Source organism: Panthera leo, chromosome F2, assembly GCF_018350215.1.
Source record: "Panthera leo isolate Ple1 chromosome F2, P.leo_Ple1_pat1.1, whole genome shotgun sequence".
Classification (NCBI taxonomy): domain Eukaryota; kingdom Metazoa; phylum Chordata; class Mammalia; order Carnivora; family Felidae; genus Panthera; species Panthera leo.
The window spans coordinates 16,411,515-16,431,620 of NC_056695.1; the positions used below are offsets into that span (position 1 = coordinate 16,411,515).

A 20,106-nucleotide genomic window follows, 5' to 3' on the forward strand; every position below is an offset into this window, starting at 1 on the left:
AGACAAAGAAGCCAACGATATTAAGACAATTTTTAAAGTGGGTTAAAAACAAGGCAACTGTTGCTTCGGATTCTGTGTCTCCCTCTCTTTGCTTCTCCCCACTCGTGCTCTCTCTTTCTCTCAAAAATAAATAAATGTAAAAAAAAAAAATTAAAAAAACAAAACAAAACAAGGCTACTGTTATTTCCATTCCTTTAACTGTATCTGGTAATGCCGGACAGTAACAACAAGCTGTGTGAAGAAGAAACCGCAAACCATTTGATGGAGACGTCTGCAAAGCTATCATCAGGACCCTTTTCCAAATAATAAACTAGTGATGCTGAGTTTTCCTGTGTTCAACAAAAAACGTCACTGTTTTTATTGTTGCTATTAGGTGCTAATAGGCTCAACTCGAACACAATTATAATCTGTGTAAGCTCAGCTATGAAAACACAGAAAGTAAACACTCAAGTTAGGGCTGATGTCAAGTACAGAAAGAAGGCACTTTGCCCTAACTTTCTAGCAATTTGGGGGGGCTTTGAGTATTTCTTTTTGCACTTAAGAGTCCAGGAATTAGCTCTTACACAGAAATCATATATAAAAACTGAAAGCAGCTTTTTTTTTTTTTTTTTTTTAACGTTTATTTATTTTTGAGACAGAGAGAGACAGAGCATGAACAGGGGAGGGGCAGAGAGAGAGGGAGACACAGAATCTGAAACAGGCTCCAGGCTCTGAGCGGTCAGCACAGAGCCTGATGCGGGGCTCGAACTCACGGACTGTGAGATCATGACCTGAGCCGAAGTCGGAAGCTCAACCGACCAAGCCACCCAGGCGCCCCTCTTTTGTTTTTTTGAAAATGTTTATTCATTTTTTGAGGGACAGAGACAGAGCGTGAGTAGGGGTGGGTGGGCCGAGAGAGAAGGAGACACAGAATCCGAAGCAGGTTTCAGGCTCCAAGCTGTCAGCACAGAGCCAGACGCCGGGCTGGAACTCACAAACTATGAGATCTTGACTAAACTATGAGATCCTGAGCTAAAGTCGGACGCCTAACTGACTGAGCCACTCAGGTGCCCAGAAAGCAGGTTTCTCACTAAATACTATATTTAAGCCTTTCTATTTGATTCCCTCTGCACCGGCATTTTTCTATAGGTGACTCCTTCTCAAATTTTTCCTTTAAATTTACGTGGTTTCTGACCACCTTATCTACAGCTGTAAATGCTTGCCATCCTCTGGTCACTCTCCAGCACATTCCTCGATTTAGATTCCTTCACAGCAGTAATTACTACAATATATGTCAACATTCTATTTATTTGTCTAATGACTGCTTCCCCCACTGGGACCTTTCCTGTCCTGTTTACCACTGGATTCCTAGCACCAGGAAAATGTACTGAATGAAAGCACTTGAAAGTGTGAAGCCTTGTGAAAGCCCAGGCAGTAAGAGATACAATCTTAAGGCTTTTTTTAGAATGTACTTGTAAAACTGAATGAATCTATTTTAAAATGTAAACTACAATAAAGGAGAAAGGAATTTTTGCATTTTAGGGCTTAGTGATTTTATCTCCTTCACTGAAGCTTTGACTAAGTTCACTAAGTATGTTAACCATGAAAAGTATTTTTTAAAAAAATACTTGAGAGAGAAAGAGGGAGGGAGAGGGAGAGAGGGAGGGAAGGAGGGAGGGAGAGAGGGAAGGAGGGAGGGAGAGAGAGAGTGTGAGCGAGCGCATGTGAATGCACTCACAAGCGGGGAAGAGGCAGAGAGAGAGGAAGAGAGAGCACAGAACCAAACCATAAGTTCATGACCTTGAGCCAAAATCAAGAGTCAGACGCTTAACTGACTGAGCCACCTAGGAGCCAAGTATTTCAAATAAGTGTAATCAAAGCTGCATAAGGCAAAAAGTATTTAAAATAAGAAATATCAGATAAATAGGCAAAAAAAAAAAAAAAAAAAAAAGCTTAAAATTAGTGCTGCCAGAGCTGCACAGGTAAGGCAGCATTTTTATTCATTTTTACCACACCCTTCCCACTCTTGCCTTGCCCCGTGCCTGGCATCAGCCCTTACCTTCCACGCCCCTGGCTTCTGGTTGGGTGTGGCCAGTGGAAGATGGGAGGGGAGCCACCTTCACAGACCTGTGCACCAGCTTAATTAACCTCCTCTGTGTCTCACAGAACGTGACACTTACCTTCATCATTCCATTTACCTGGCTGTATGGTGATTATCAGTTTCTCCCAAAAACTCTCAACAGAGGCTTCAGCCTTGGCCCAGAGTTTTTTTTAAAAGCTCAATTAGAAAATTCGGGCACTCAGGAGTATACATTTGTCAAAAATGTACCCATAAAATGTATATATTTTACTGTGGCATACAAGTGATACCACAATGAAGTTGCTTTTTAAAAAAAGCCTTGATGTATATACTCTAAAAACTGGGGTATTTCACATATTCCACAATCTCTTGAAAAATGACAAGACTGATGACCACATGGCTATATTCTCAGAACTGGCATCAAATAGCACAATCTGATTTAGTCAGCTTGCTTTCCCTTCTAACATCTAGTGGGAACTCAGATCCCAGGGGGAGAAGAGTTTAGAAACAGGGCTGAGGGTAAGCAAATGTGATTTCAGGACCATCAGGGGTAGGAAACATCCAAAGACAAACACGGCTTTCCGTTATCATCTACAGTTGATCCCTACATCTGTATCTCCAACAGATTCTCTTCTCTGCTCCAGACTCTCTTATCCAACTCTCTATTCAACATCTCCATTTGGATACCACACAAACACATTTAACTCTACATGTCCAAAGTGGAGGTCATCATCTCTACCAGCCTCACCCCCAAAACTTGCTCCCTTTTCTACGTACTTTCTCTCACAGAATTCCACACTCTACTCAGCTGCCCCACGCAGTCTTCATTGACTCTTCTCTCTGCTTCATTCCCCCAAAGATGCAGACACCATAGGCTAGGCACTCTAACTCCCAAGAGATCTTACAGACCGTCTACCTCTCTCCTTCCCCAAAGCCCCTTGCCTAGCTTGGGCCACCAGGCTCTTTCATGGTGCACCAAAACAAAACAGCTTCTGACAGGTGTGGGAAAGTCTCCTGCTTCCCTTCTGTAGCTCCCCGTTCATTCTCTGAATTGGACTAATGCTGTGCGGCCCTCATGGAGGTTACAAGGAGCTTGGTGTAAATGCCAGTGTCTTAACACAGAGTTGGGGGTTTCGTCGGATCCAGACCTCACCTGGACTTCTCCAGCTTCTCTCTCAACAATCACTCAGTTGTCCAACTGCTGTACAAATATAACCAGGATGGGAAACTTGATCCAGCCAGATCTCAGTTTAGTGAAGGAAGCCTCTGATTTTGAGTCAAATCACTCATTTAAGGAAAAGTATTTGAAAGTAAGTCAAGGAATTTTCTTAGGATTCGCACCCCCTGCAAATGTCAGCATCTTACCTTAGGTTCTTTTAAGTAACAGTGCATGGCCTGAGTAACATCTGCAGCATGGACCGCATTGTGGTAAGGGTTCTGACTGTGGTAATCTTCTTGAATCATAACTGCATCAAAGAAAAAAGATCTCAAATTTAATTGTACGTGGGAGGTCTGTGCAAAGTACAAGAATTGTGATAATTATGAGTTTTCCACTTACAATCTTCATGTGGCTACCAGCTAGTTGTTCAGATTCAGATGGATGACAATCACTCAGAACTCACATGTATGTCCAAAGAATCAATACCACTGTGGCTGCTAACTTGTTTGAAATTATCAGAAGGTATTCATGTCAAAACAATAAATATTTTGTTTATTTTTCTTTTTTATTTAAGTGTTACTTATTTTTGAGAGAGGGAGAGACAGAGTGCTAGCGGGGGAGGGGCAGAGAAAGAGAGGGAGACACACAGAATCTGAAACAGGCTCCAGGCTCTGAGCTGTGAGCACAGAGCCTGATGTGGGGCTCGAACTCACGAGCCATCAGATCATGACCTGAGCCGGCAGTCGGATGCTTGACTGACTGAGCCACCCAGGTGCCTCTCTTTTAAAATGTGAACCTATCATTGTACCAAACTCCTCTCTTTCAAATGTAATTTAAGAAGAGTTTCTCGGTTTCATTAAAAGCATTGCAATTCACTCAACAAACACTTATCGTGCCAAGTACTGTTTTAGACTCTAGAAATTTATCAGTAAACAAAAAACTTTATGAAGCTAAAATATTATAGTTATTAGGGCATATGAAGGTGATCCCATGGGCGCATCATCAGTGAGGTATTCGTTTCAGAACTGGAATTAGTTTTTCAGTAGTAGGGATGGACCTTCTCTTAATCCTACTGTCTCTGCTCCATGTCTGTTAGGCTTTCATGAAAAAGGAGACTAGGATTAGGGGTGGAGTTATCCTTGTTGCCATCAAGCCTGCAGGATGGCCCCAAGGGCATAACACTGTAATCTACTGGTCACTAGTAAAGTGAGCCAATTCCACAGTGGTGAACCATGACTCACTGGTGAGAAGGAAAGAGCATTAGAATTATGTATTTACTTTAACCCATCCTTTCAAATAGCCTTTTAATTACTCTTGTTAATATCTATTTTTATATATGTTTTATAATTTACCCAATTTGTTAGTGGAGTATTACAGGTATACAAATTAGAGATAAATATGCAGGAAAAGTCTCTCAAAAGTCCTAGGTAATAAATTTATCTTAGTTCAGTATTTAAGAGGAAAGAAAATACTACCTTCTTTTTTAAAAAAAGTAATCCTCATGCTAATTTTCTTCTAACATATTTATTTGGCAAAAAAGTTCAGCTTTTTCCCTAGCAAAACAGTCTTACACAAATATCACCGTGCACATTTAACATTTAATTTTAACACATTAAAAATAATCTTTAAGTTTAACGTAAAGAGATTTCTGGGATCAGAAAAAGAGAACACCTAAGTGCAATGCACCTAATCTTTTAAAGTTTGAGCCTTCAAAGTTTGGAAAAAGGACGGAAATTGTGTCATCTTTGTGACAAAGCTGTGGTCAACCTAAGAGATTGACTGCAAAAGTGTCCCACTTCTTCACCATGCCCTCCATTCATGGCTTTGAACCTTCAAAGCTACCTGGACGAGAGGTGTCATTCACCCCTATCAGACTTGCTTTGGCCAACAGCATGGGGTGGAAGTGATGGAGAGCCAGACCTGGAGAGCCAGTCTCAGGGGTCCGGGTGCACCAGCTCCCTTGGAGACTGCCCATCACTCTTTGAACAAGCTCAGTTTGTCATAAAATATATTTCCTTCTTTTTTTGTTTTTAATGTGAATTTATTAAGGGGCCAAACTCCTCTGACTCCTTTGAATTTAATGGGGGACCATGTAGAGCTGAGCCACATGAAGCCCAGTGTCCCAGCTGAGGTCCCAGTCCAGGCCCACAGAGTAGCTTGCCTGTTGTCAACTGCAGGTACATAAATGAACTCAGCTAGACTACAAGCAGCATTCAACAGCCCCACAGACTCAGGAGCTGAGTAAGTGTGTGTCATTCCAAGCCACAAAAATTTAGGGTAGTCTGTTTTAGAGCCATAGCTAACTGAAAAAACTGATGAAAACTTAAAACAGATTCTTGTTCAAATGTTATTTCTGTTAAATGGGTTAGAATCACTTACCTAAAAATCTACGAAGTTTCATCATATCTAAATGGAAGTACTCAATTAATCCATGAAGACTAAATAAATGAAAGGTTAAACTTACTAGACTATTTCCTAAAATGAAAAAAGAAGAGATATTAGTAGGAAATATAGACTAGCATAATTACATTGTGCTTCCAAATATGGGTTTTGAATATAAAACACAGAGAGTACAAATTCCTACGTTTTGTCTTTCTAAAACATACATCCTTAATTTTACCAGCTGTGAACTTTAATTCTTATATCTTTTTTCCATTCTAAGGAAAAAAATGGGCTTTGTTTCATTTTTCTACAACCAAATAACTGGAAGATAAGCATTTTCGAATCAATTTTTTTGAAAGACACCAAAGTAATTAGAATCAGTAGAAAACTTTGCACCAACTCCACCTAGACATCCCTTAACCACATCACTAACTGTATGAGGATGTCCAATCAAAGTCAACTGTGGTAGCTGCACCTTGTTCACTAGAGGTTGTGTTTGTTCTTCAAGGTACAGAGCTAGGAGGAGGGATCGATGACCTCAAGATCAAAACTCTGAACTCAACCACTTGTCTACCTCACACTTGTAGCAAGAAATCTGAGTAGCCGGAAGGGGCGGGTGGTCACAAAACTAAATAGAATTCTATTCTAACACTAAGTTCACAGTCAACAATTATACAGCAATCTTACTATGTTTTTCTAGTGAAACAGTTCTTTATCTGTTTTTAATGCTTATTTATTTTTGAGAGAGACAGAGAGCGAGAGAGCATGCACGCAAGTGGGGGAAGGGGAAATTGAGGTGGGTAGAGGACCCGAAGCTGGCTCTGCAATGACAGCAGCAAGCCCGATGTGGGGATGGTGACCTGACCCAAAGTCGGATGCCCAACTGAGACACCCAGGTGCCACTCTTTATCTCTTTAAATGCCTATTTTCAAGCTTTCTCTATTCTTCTCAAATTTCCCCCCCTCATTCTCAACAGCCTCATACTTCACAGAAAAAATACAAGCCCTCATTTCCTTTTCTTTCCAAAGCCAATCCCTCCATCCCTCCAGAGTGTCTCAGAAACTGTGCCACCTACCAACACCACCCCCCATGCCTCTTCCTTCCCCCTGAATCAAAATATCCCTCCTCAGTCCCTCCTTCTAGTGCTCCAATAAGCATCAGCACTCAGGACATGCTCTAGATTTTATCTTTCAAACAACAAAGAATACTTGACTCTCTTGGCTCCCTCCAGCTGCCACCCTGTCTCTTCCCCTAAGCTAAGTTTTCCGAAAGAGCTGCTACCTGCTGTGAGGACTATCTTACCCTCAACTTCCACCCTTTTGTCACTGACAACTGGAGTCACGTGAGTATAGACATGAAATCTGGAAATACTAGCATTGTTATAATGGTTAGTCTGTCTTCCAAGATGTAACTCTCCATTTTTTATACCTTCTATTATATTTCTCAAAGTTCTGTGCATTTCCTCTATTAGGACACATGATATAAAACTGTACGTTTTAAAGAGTTAGGAGCTCAAAAATTACTGCCAGAATTTAGACAATAACATAAAGATGATTCTAAAGAAACCATCTCTCTAAAGAAACTATCATTCTTAAAAAAATCTACAAAAGACTTAACTATTCTCACATCGCATATTTATAGTAATAACATTTATGGAGAATTTTAAAGGACCACTGGGCTAACTTCATTACCCAAAACTGCCTACACAATTGTCAACAGAAGCCCATAGCTAAGGAAAAATATAAGTTAATTGAACAATATTTGCATGAGAAACACTGGAAAAGATGCAGGAGACCAAAAGAGATTCTTTTTTAAAAACCTGACATAGCACCTTAAATAAAAGAAACTTTTTCAAATCTTTTATTTTTTAAGAAATTAAATGTTAAAATGTATTTGAATCCTGATAACACTATACTGATACAAACAGGAGCCCATCTGGTTTAGAACCATTTGTGAAGAAGTGAGCTATATTCCTGTTATTATTGCTGTAACAACGCACTTTTCCTTGGATATATACGTAGATATTTCACAATGTAAGTTCAAACAAACAACCCAGTTTAAATATAGGCAGAGGATACGAATAGACATTTTTCCAAAGAAGATATACAGATGGCCAAGAGCCGGATGAAAAGATGCTCAACATCACTAGCCATCAGGGAAATACAAATCAAAACCATAAATGAGATACCACTCTACACCTGTCAGAATGGTTATTATCAAGAAGACAAAAAATAGCAAGTGTTGGTGAGGATGTGGAGAAAAATGCACTATTGGTAGAAATGTAAATTGGTGCAGCCACTATGGAAAACAGAATGGAGGCTCCTCGAAAATTTAAAAAGAGAACTAACATATTATCCAGCAGTTCGACCTCTATTTACCCAAAGAAAAGAAAACACTAAGTCAAAAAGATATACGTACTCCTCTGCTCAGCGCAGCATTATTTCCAATGGAAGCAACCTAAGGGTCCACAGACAGGTGAATGGACAAAGAGGATATGGTATACATATACGATGGAATATTATTCAGCCATAAAAATGAAGGAAATCTTGCCACTTACAACTACATGGATGAGTTTTGAGGTCATTATGCTAAGGGAAATAAGTCAGAGAACAGACAAATGCCATGATCTAACTATTATGTGGAATCTTTAACAAACAAAACAACCAAGCTCATAGATACAGAGAACAAATTGGTGGTTGTCAGAGGCAAGAGTTGGGGGTGTTGACAAAATGAGTGAAAAGGGTCAAAAAGTACAAATTTCTAGTTATAAAATAAGTCTGGGGAATGTAACGTACAGCATGGTGACTATAATTAATAATACTGTATTACATATTTGAAAGTTGTTGAGAGAACAGATCTTAAAGAGTTCTCACAAAAAAAATGTAACCATGTATAGTGATGGATGTTAGATGTTTTGTGATTGTTTTAAATATATACATATATTAAATCCTCACATTGTACACCTAAAGCTAATATAATGTTATATGTCAATTATACCTCAATTTAAAAAAGTGGGTGGGAATTGCTGAAAATGGCAGAGTAGGAGGATTCTGAGCTCATGTCAAGCAATGGCCACACACCAAAACTGCAAGTACATATAGAGTAACTTACTGAGAGCAATCTGGGGACTAGCAGAACAGCTCTTCCACAGCTAAAGATGTAAAGAAAAAGTCACATCAAGAAAGCAGAGATGTGATTTGGTCGGGGTCCACACGCCCAGCTTGATAACCCACAAGCAGGAGGGATATCATAGGTATAGAGATCCTCCCTGAGAAGTGAAGGGTTTGAGCCCCACATCAGGTACCCACTGCCCTGGGGATCTGTACCAGGAAGAAAAGCCTCTATAACATCTGGCTTTGGAAATCAGCATGCCTTATGTCCAGAAGCCTTGAAAATCAGTGAAGCTTAACTTCAGGAGAGCTGGCGGGCTGTGGGAAGCCAAGATTCCACTCTTAAAAGGCCTGCGTATAAACTCACTTGGCTGAGACCAGAACAGAAGCAATAGTCTCAACAGCACCTAAGCCATAACTGAAGGAGATTCACTGACTAATTTTAGGGCTTGTACAGTAGGTAGGGTCAGGGCTCTGTAGGAACTTTCTCCAGGAAGGAAGCACTGAATGGCACCATTTTTCTTGCCTTCCTTCTGCCTCGCTGGGCTGATGCTGGCGGGCACCAGTTCTGACACTATTCATTTACCTTTCTAGCACTGCTTACCCTGACCAGATGTCAACCTGTGGACCTGTCCAGCCCAACCTTCCCTTCCTGGGGGATACTCTTCCAAAGTGGTTCCCCACCTGTTGCACTCAGCAGAGAGCCTCAACTGAGACTGGTGCCTGTCCCTCCAAAAGTGGCTACTGTCCCACCACACTGAGTCGCCTCAGCTGGGACTGGAACCCCACAAAAGTGGTACCAGTGTGCCCACATAAGTTGTGATCCAGCCACAAAGGAGGGGACATGCAGCCCACACAGGGGATATCCCTGGAGTGCCTGGGTATAGTTACCAGGGGGTGGGGTGGGGTTTACGCCTCACAGGATGCCTTCTATATAAGGTTACATGTTCAAGACCCAGAGACACAGCTGATCTACCTAATATATACAAACAAAAATAGGCAGGGAAAGGAGGAGACAGAGGAACATGTTGCAAATGAAAGAACAAGACAAAACCTCAAAAAAAAAAAAAAACTAAATGAAATGGAAATAAGCAATCTACCTTATGAAGAGTTCAAAGTAATGGTCATAAGGATGCTCTCCAGACTTGAGAAGAGTAGATAAACTCAGTGAGAACTTCAGCAGAGATAAGAAATATAAAAAAGAATGCATCAGAGCTGAAGAATACATTAACTAAAATGAAAAACACAGTAAAGGGAATCAACAGCAGATGAGATGATGTAGAAGCACAGATCAGTGATCTGGGATTTCAGGGTAGTGGAAATCATCCAAACTGAACAGCAAAAACAAAAAACAAAAAATTAAAAAAGAATACACATTCTTTGGAGACACACATGAAACATTGTATTCTCCAGGAGAGATCACATGTTAGGCCACAAAACAAGTCTCAATAAATTTAAAACTGAAATTACATCAAGCATCTTTTCCAACCACAACAGTATGAAACTAGATCAATTACAAGAAAAAAAATACTGGAAAAAACACAAACATGTGGATGCTAAACAACATGCCAATAAGCAACCAAGACGTCAATGGAGAAATGAAAGAGGAATTCAAACAATTGAATTGAGTCAAATGAAAATTAAAATATAATGTTCCAAAATAGAAGATGCACAGAAAAAATGTTTTTTTTTAAGTTTATTTATTTATTGAGAGGGAGAGAGAGAGTGTGAGAGGGAGAGTGAGGGGGGAGAAGAGAGAGAGAGGCAGAGATAGAGAGAGACAGAAACAGAATCGCAAGAAGGCTCCACACTGTCAATGCAGAGCCCAATGCAGGGCTCAAACTCACAAACTGAGAGATCATGACCTGAGCTGATACCAAGAGTTGGATACTTAACTGACTGAGCCACCCAGGTGCCCTGCAGAAGCAGCTTATAGTGATAAAGCCTACCAAACCATTAAGAAAAATGTGAAATAAACAATCTAAGCTTACACTTAAGGGAATGAGAAAAAAGAGGAACAAACAGTGCCCAAAGTTAGTAGAAGGAAGGAAATAATAAAGAGTAGAAATAAATGAAATAGGACTTAAAAAATAAGAGAAAAAGAGGCAGGATTCAAGTAAGCAACATCAGAAATGAAAGAGGAGAAGATACAAAAGACACCATAAAAATACAGCTGGTAAGAGACTACTAAAACAAGTAGATGCCAACAGACTGGACAACCTAGAAGAAATGGATAAATTCCTACATACATAATCTTCTAAGACTGAATCACAAAGAAATAGGAAATTTGAACAGACCAATTACTAGTAATGAAATGAATCAGTAATCAAAAAACTCCCAACTAACAAAAGTCCAAGACCAAATGGCTTCTCACGGGTGGGTTCTACTAAACACTGAGAGAAGAGTAAGTACCTATCCTTCTCAAAGTATTTCAAAAAATTAAAGAGGAAGGATTGTTTCTGTATTCATTCTACAAGGCCAACAATTACCCCAACACCAAAAGTAGACAAAGACACTTTGTACAAAAAAAGAAATTACAGTCCAATATTCTTGATGAACATATTTACAAAAATACTTAACCAAATATGACCAAACCAAATTCTACAATACAGTGAAAGGATCAAACACCATGTTCATGTGGGATTTATTCCAGGAATATAAGGATGGTTCCACATTTGCATATGCACCAACAGGATATACTACCTTAACAAAATGAAGGATAAAAAGCATATGATCATCTCAATAGATGCAGGAAAACCATTTGACAAAATTCAACATCCATTTATGATAAAAACTCTCAACAAAGTGGGTACAGAGGGAACATATCTCAATATAAAAAAGGCCACATATGACAAACCCACAGGTAACATCATTCTCAATGGTGAAAAGCTGAACGCTTTCCTTCTAAGAACAAAACAAGGATGCCCATTCTTGACACTTTTATTCAACACTGTACTGGAAGTACAAAACACAGCAATCAGAAAAGAAAAAGAAATAAAAGGCATCTAGATTGTGAAGGAATAAGTAAACTGTCACTACTTGCAGATGTCATAATCCTATATATAAAGAAAACCCTATAGACTCTACCAAAAAACTATCAGAACTACAAATGAACTCAGCAAAGTTACAGGATACAAAATTAACATACAGATATGTTGTACTTCTATATACTAGTAATTACCAGAAAGAGAAATTAATAAAATAATCCCATTTATAATTGCATCGAAAAGAAAATACCTAGGAATAAATGTAACAAAGGAGTTGGAAAATCTGTACTCTGAAAACCTATAAGACATTGATGAAAAAAATTGAAGATGCCACAAAGAAATGGAAAGATGTACCATGCTCATGAACTGGAATAATATGGTTAAAATGTCCCTACTGTCCAAAGCAATCTACAGATTCAATGCCATCTCCATAAAAATACCAATAGCATTTTTCACAGAATTAGAAAAATAATCCTAACATTTGTACGGAACCACAAAAGATCCCCAATAGTCAGAGCAATCTTGAGAAGGAACACCAGAGCTGAGGTATCGTGTTCCCAGATTTCAAACTACATTACAAAGCTACAGTAATCAACGATATGGTGTCAGCACAAAAGGAGACATACAGATCAGTGGAGCATAACGGAGAGCCCAAAATAAATCCATGCTTTAATGGTCAGTTAATCTATGACAAAGGAGGCAAGAATATACAATGGGGAAAAAACAGTCTCTTCAATAAATGGTGTTGGAAAAGCTGAACTGCTGCATGTAAAACAATGAAACTTGACTACTTTCCCATACCATGTGCAAAAATACACAAAGTATGGACTCAAGACCTAAATGTGAGAGCTGAAAGCACAAAACAATGGAACATTATTGTAATGGCACATTACTCAGCCATTGGTGATAACATGGATGGACCTAGAGGGCATTATGCTAAGTAAAATAATTCAGACAGAGAAAGACAAACACCATATGATTTTGCTTATATCTGGAATCTAAAAAACAAATGAACAAACAAAACAACAGAAACAGACTTACAGAGAACAAACGTGATTGCCAAGGAGGTGGAGGAATGGGCAGAACAGGTGAAAGGGATTAAGAGGTACAAAATTCCAGTTATAAAATAAATACGTCACAGAGATGTAAAGTACAGCATAGGGAATATAGGCGATAATATTGTAATAACTTTTTATGGTGACGGATGGTAACTACTTCTGTGGTAATCTTTTGTAATGTATATAAATGTCAAATCATTATGTTGTACATCTGAGACTAATATAACATCATATGTCAATTATATCTCAGTAAAAAAGAATGTATATTTATTCTGTATGTTTAGGCTATGATAGCATTCTCCCAAACTTGTTTTGCAAACCTAATGAAACAAATTACCAATTTCTAGGTCTTGAATAAGTTTTAAGAAAGCTGCAATCTAATGGTAAAATATCTTCTGGAATTCAGGCAATCTGCAATACATATAATGTCTTCCACCAAGAACTTTAAAAGAATCAGACAAAAACCAGTCTAACAAAGTGTACTACCCATATCTAATTGGAAAACTGCGTGTAACATTGTTTCTTATTTCTAGTTTTTAAGATACCAACAGACTATTTTAATACCAGTGAATAAGAACACAAGTCAAACATTTCAAAACAAGTAATGCTTACCTGTTCTTCTTGCACAGAAGAACTTACTTTATACAAAAATGGAAACACTTTCTTGGAAAAGAAAATTGTGCTTATAGAAGAGCCTCCTTCATAAACATGTATCCAAAGATAGAACTGCTCAAGGTATATGTAAGGGTCATTGATAGTTCTTAGATGTGATTCCAGACGGCAGCCAGGAGGATGAGGCTGCCATGACACACACCTGGCAATGAGGGTCCTCACATGCAGGTAGATCTCAGGGGTGACAAACCCTATCTTGCTATTTTACACACAACCTCTCATTCCTATAAAAGGAATGCCAAATATATCCTACCAGATGATACGTATTTTCCTCCTTGCAGTGGACAAGGTGGGACCCTTTGTCTTGGTGGGAATCACTGAGTTTTACCTCTTCTCTGCGTTCCCCCTACTATGTCATCTGGTGAATTGCCAGAGTAAGAAATACAGAAAGCACGGGATCGGTAAGCAACAAAAGAAAACTATACACTTGGATACCATACATATATATTATCCAGAATTCATTTCTGGCTAAGCACTTTTAAAAGGAAAGCATTTCTAATAAAATAATGAAAGTTTAAAAATTTTTCTTGCCCATTCGCTCTTCATGTATAGAATTCCTGTAACTTTTGGGTGGCTCTCGTTACATGAATATGTGTATCACCATCTGTAAAATCACAGGTGTGTAGTTACCTGCTAACAACCAACCCTAAGAAGAAATCGTTCAGCCATCATCTTCACAAAAAGTAATGAGGTGATTAACATGAAAGCTATTCTGCCCATCCCACACTTTCAACCTCACTCTACTTTCATCACCAAGACTCCTGACTAGCAGATATGTGCTTTTTAAAAATGGAATTTAGAGAACAAACAGCTATTTCAATGAGTAAAAGTGTCCCAGCAGACTAACAGTAGGTGAGGAGCAATTACAGTTTATAGAAGGCTAAGCCTGGAAGGTGTGAAGGGTGGCATGGCTTGATCTACATTTATCTTGGGTAATAACTGAAGTAATATTCATATTAAGTTAGAAAAAAGGAATTTCCCAGATCTAGAAGAAGATGAGTCACCTGATATTTTGCCATCTACATGTTTTAAAAAGGGAAGGCTGAAGGGAAAGACAACTGTGTAAAGATACTAGAGCATTTTCTGTGTGGACATGCCAAGTGGGGCCAGAGAAAGGCAGAAAACAGTCACCCGAGGGCAAAGGAGAGGTAGAAGAGAAAGAGAAAAGGAAAAAAAAACCCAAAATGGCAGGGAAGCAGGAGGGGGACTGTGCTGATAAAACAGAATTCATTGTTTTTCAATTTTGCTGAGGATCAGTCCGATTTATTTTCTGTCAACAGTGTACAGACAAATAGAAGGTGATCTCAAAGCTATTTTCACTTTACATGGTCACACAGCTTACAGGGAATAATGTAGTGATACTAAAAAGCTAGACCCACATTGATTCTCAAGATGACTAGAGTTGTATCTGCTTGCTTGCCCGTTTCCCATATTTAGCTTCCTTATGAAAGGAGCTTCATTCCAAAGAAAAAAAGAAAACAAAAAGGCAATTTCAAAGTACGTAGCAGTGAACTACATATTTAATTCACTCTAAAAAATTTTTTTTTTTAATTTGAGAGAGAGAGAGAGACACACACACAGAGACAGACAGAAAGAATGTGAATGCATGAGCAGGGGAGGGGGAGGCAGAGGGAGAGAGAGAATCTCAAGCAAGTTCCATGCTCAGAGTGGAGCCTGGTGCAGGGCTCGAACCCTGGGATCACAACCTGAGCTGAAATCAAGAGTTGGATGTTCAATTGACTGAGCCACCCAGGTGGCCCACTTCATTCTAAACACTCAGAAGTGGCTTCCTCTCAGTGTACTTTCCAATCTACTTTACTTTTATTAAGGTTTATTTATTTATTTTGAGAGAGAGAGAGAGAGAGAGAGTGTGTGTGTGTGTGTGTGTGTGTGTGTGTGTGTGTGTGTGTGTGCAGGAGGGGAAGAGAGAGGGAGAGAGAATCCCAAGCAGGCTCCACAGTCAGCACAGAGCCCACTGTGGGGCTCTATCTCATGAATCATGAGATCATGACTTGAGCCGAAACTGAGTGAGATGCTTAACCAACTGAGCTACCCAGGAGCCCCCTGTTTCACTTATTAAAAGGATATTTAGACAAGCAAAAAGATATTTAGACAAGTACGGTCGAGTTGAATAACCTGTACCATTTTTTTATGCCAAAAATTTTACCCTAAATAAAAATGATTCTTAAAAGAAATCCTTATCCTGTTCCAAAGACAATAAGGAAACATGACCCTTGCCCCTAAAACCAAACAAAACAGAGGAGGGGGTAAACAGATTAGAATCACCTGGTGTTTTCAAACCATTCATATTCTGTAGATTCTGATAAGACTCCTAAAGAAGCTACAAGCTCATCTCCACCCAACCATGAAGATGCCATGTCATAGGGAACCACTGTTGATCATATGTCATATCTCTCAAGTGTACAGAGAAAGAAAAGCCTGAGAACCATAAAGTTAAAAGAAAGGATATCTTTAAAATGTCATTAATCTACCACATATCTGTGGCTATCAAAGCTGAAATACAATATCAGAAGATGTCATTATAAATGACCACAACCCAAAAGAAACCAAAACAGAGAAACAAAATAATGAGGTAACAATTTCACTTTGGGTTATCTATAATAGTAGCATTAATTAGGGATGGATGGCCAAGTGATGATGATGATGATGACTTTTGATTACTGCTAACCAAGAGTAATGAAAAGACAAAATTATGAGAGTGATTCTTTGAGCTTATAGATCAGTCACTAAAGAAGGGACAAAATGATGTTCTGTTGGCAGCAGAGGGCTCATAACCTAAGTAAATGAAAGCAATAAACCCCCGAGTGACTGTACCATAGATGCAGCAATCTAGAGTACACATTAATTTGAGTAAGTCAAACTCTTCACTTACCATTTGTTAGTCTATCAAATAGAAAGATATCAAAATTCCAATTTCCAACTTTTTCCAGCATACACTGAAATGAAAACCAAACATTCCTACTGTAATTTAAGTTCAATAACAGTCTGTCTTTTACAGATAGTCCATAGTGAAGTTAGTGAACATGGAAAGTGATTTACTTTAAGAAATGCAAAGTATCATTCTCCTTTTAATCATGACCTTTCCAACTGGCTCCAAAAAAGTGTCCAAAGGGTAATCTCCATTTGGAAAACCAAATATTTTGTATTCCAATTAATGAATGTACAAGTAAGGTTATTGTTTCTTTCAATTCATTCCTATACTCCCATGAACTTTTCAAGAATTCTAACATAATTTAACACCATGAGCCATATATGGATCATACATGGCATGGTCTAGAAATTAGATTTTAAAAATAAGTTATAATAGTTGAGTACTTACTATATTCCAGGTACTGTTAAAAGTGTTTTGCTTACTCTTACTATTCATACCAAGACTATGAAGTAGGAGTTGTCTTTAATCCTCCTTTATATATGGGGAAACAGGCTAAAAGTAACTAACTTGCTCAGCTAGAAAGTAATAGAGCTGGGATATTAATTAACTCAGGCGGTCTGATTCTGGAACCTAGGCACTTGAATCTATACTGCACTATGCTTAAGTTATTTGTCATTCCTTTTCTTAAAAAAAAAAAAAAACAACACTCCCAACTTACAGGTATTTATTTATATTCTTTAAATATCATTATACAATAATTAATAGCCTTTATTACATTTAAGTTGATGTGTATTTCAGTTGAGCAAATCTCACAACAACCAAACCAAATTCATGATATTTTTACACTATATATTTGTAACCTGAAATTTTTGTGGAAAGTTCACTGTTGTACACATCTATCAATAAATTGACGTAAGAAATACTCTTACTAATAGTGATTATTTGATAGTACTAACAACCACTCATACACAGATCAATATTCTCATTTTGTTTATTTTTAATTTTTTTTAATGTTTATTTTTGAGAGAGAGCATGTGTGCGTGTGTAAGCGGGAGAGGGGCAGAGAGAGAGAGGGACACAGAATCTGAAGCAGGATCCAGGCTCTGAGCTGTCAGCACTGAGCCCGACGGGAGGCTCAAACCCAGGAACTATGAGATCATGACCTGAGCCAAAGTCAGACGTTTAACCAACTGAGCTACCCAGGTGCCCCGACATTTTCATGTTAAAAAGGAGAACCTGTAAACTTTTTACAATTTAAAGAAAGCATGAACACTTTTCTATAGATTTCTTTCACAAACAGGGAAACAATTTTTTTGCACTTTAATGTAATTGTAAAGAAGGTACCTTAGCCCTATGTACACACACTTACAAAATCTGGCCTGTAAATATTAGGTAAAAAATAATTTTAAAAATATCAGAAACGTAAGATCATTAAAAACTCTCATTTGGTCAAAAACAAGCTCATCTGAGCTCCACCTTCATTAAGACATTTCTTTTAAACTATATAAATAATGCTTACAATCACTGGGTTTAATTAGAAAATGTATAAACCCTCAAAATAGCTCAGTGATGCAAGAGACTATAAAAAATCATTTGACTATAAGTCATGAGACCTAACGTCCTATGCTGGGTTTACCTCTAAACAGTGGGTGAGCTCAAACAGTCCCTGATGCTCTTTAGGTCATAGATTCTTTATGTATAGCATATAGACATTAGATCAGAATAGCCATAATATTCTTCCCAGAGTTAAAATTCAGTGTGATCTTATAGTTTAATGTTTACTGATCTACTTGTTACTTACTGTTACAATAAACAAAAACATTTTCATTCTTTTAGTTACTTCAGAGATTTCCCTTGCTCTGTAATACCTAATTATAAAATGAACACCCACTCTAAAGGAAAAACTGAATAATGGGCTTAACTAATTTTTGCATACAAAAAAAGGTTCTAATAAGTCAATCCCATACGGGAAAAAAAGGGTTTCATGAAACTTATCAAAAATCAATGTTTTCTTGAAAAAGTTATACACACCTTGGCTTGTCCATTATAATCATCATCTAAAATGTTTAGAGAATTTGAAACAGTAGTACCGCGAAAAAAGCGAGAAGATCTAAGATACCGCTGGAAACTTAGTAACCTCCTGATATTTCTTGCAGACACAGAAACTTCAATTTCAGATTGAGCTGAAATAAAAGAAGTAAAAGGTGAGTATAGCAAGTCGAAACTGTGCACACACAATCTTTGTTATACTCCTTTCTAGTTACATACAAACCCTTTTTAAAAAAACGAATCATTATACCACATTTCTAGGAGAGAAGTACTTCATTTGTATTTTCAACTAAAGAACTAAAAATGAAGGGGTAAACGGTCAATTTTGACAGGATTTGGAAAGCTAATGAGGAATGTGGCTGGATTAATAATCAGGTTTTTTGTTTTGTTTTTAACTCTGAAGAATTATCACCTCTCATTCTATTGCTTGAATATACTCGATAGACATTATGAAGAAAGACAAAAATCTAGTTTCAAACTACCCTTCATACTGAGAATCCAGGTCCCCAGTTACATATGAGAATTACTTAACAATTACACAACTACAATGTCTCAAATCCTAAGGAGATATCATTTCAAATATTAAGATAATTTTATTTAGAGGAAAAGGAGAAGGACTGGAAAATTAAGTAACATATTCTATTAAGAATTCTAAAGAATAGGGACAAAAATCCTGTAAGATGAAAAATTCTAAGGAAGAGCAAGTTTAACACAACCATTTTTTCCTCTAGTGTTAGAACAAACCAGTTTCCTTAAGTACCAGCCAAAGTAACAGACTTGGGTTAAAAGCCATCTTCTAGGGAACACATGTTACCTTTAAACTCTAGAATCAAACTAAATTCAGTGAAATGCTCATAATATATAAAACACATGAAAAAGGAGACTAAGGATTAACAATTATCATCTCTTATCTTAACTTCTGTTAACTTAAACCCACCAGGAAGAATGGCAGGTGATCAAACATACTCTCCCTTATGCATCCAGTCACTAACTCCTCTATTAACCTGTATTACCCTGTGTTTTCATATCTATAGAATAATGGCAATTAATATGCAGTTCAAAGGGTGCTGGATTGAGTGAGATAACGTATCCATGAGCTGGATATATTAAGTAACTGGTTGCAATGTAGATGATGATAAAACTGATGTGATGCCACTGCTTGGAGGTATGCTTCCAGGTAGTTATCCTAAATTCCCAATCCATTCATGTTGCTTTATTATTATTTTTTTTAATTTTTGAGAGACAGCATGAGCAGGGGAGGGGCAGAGAGACAGGGAGACACAGAATCCAGAGCAGACTCCAGGCTCCAAGCTGTCAGCAAGAGCCTGACATAGGGCCCGAACTCACTGATAGTGAGATCGTGACCTGAGCCGAAGTCAGACGCCCAACTGACTGAGCCACCCAGGCGCCCCTCATGTTGCTTTAAATAAAAGTAGTCACTGGCTCCACATCATCTTAAAATGAATTCACGTCCTTAGTCTGAAGAAAAGGCTTCATGTTACAGGTTCTGGCTCGTTCCAGATGTGACTCAGATGTCATTTTCCCTGGGAGGCACATCTGAACGACTGCACGCACACTCCCCATGTAGAAGTGGGAGGTGCCTCCTCTGGGTTCTCAAAGCTCCCTGTGCAGACCTCTATCAGACTACTTCTGATATTGGATTATAACCACTTATTTACCTGTCTCCTTTGACAAATGGTGACCTCCAATGTAGCCAAGAACTACTTTTATTTTTCA

General features: G+C 38.2%; 1 protein-coding gene across 4 annotated transcripts in view; it reads right to left on the reverse strand.

Annotated features, from left to right (window-relative positions):
• PDE7A (phosphodiesterase 7A) overlaps positions 1 to 20,106 on the reverse strand; it is a 122,676-nt gene that overhangs the window by 11,807 nt on the left and 90,763 nt on the right. For all 4 annotated transcript variants that reach the window (XR_006198110.1, XM_042923241.1, XM_042923242.1 and 1 more), the window contains exons 4-7: positions 18,352 to 18,503; positions 16,321 to 16,384; positions 5,598 to 5,693; positions 3,425 to 3,525 (exon numbers count right to left, since the gene is read on the reverse strand). Coding sequence is in view for 3 of the 4 variants with exons in the window: in XM_042923241.1 (XP_042779175.1) it covers positions 3,425 to 3,525; positions 5,598 to 5,693; positions 16,321 to 16,384; positions 18,352 to 18,503 (413 nt within the window). In the remaining variant the exon portion in view is untranslated. The remainder of the gene's footprint in view (positions 1 to 3,424; positions 3,526 to 5,597; positions 5,694 to 16,320; positions 16,385 to 18,351; positions 18,504 to 20,106) is intronic.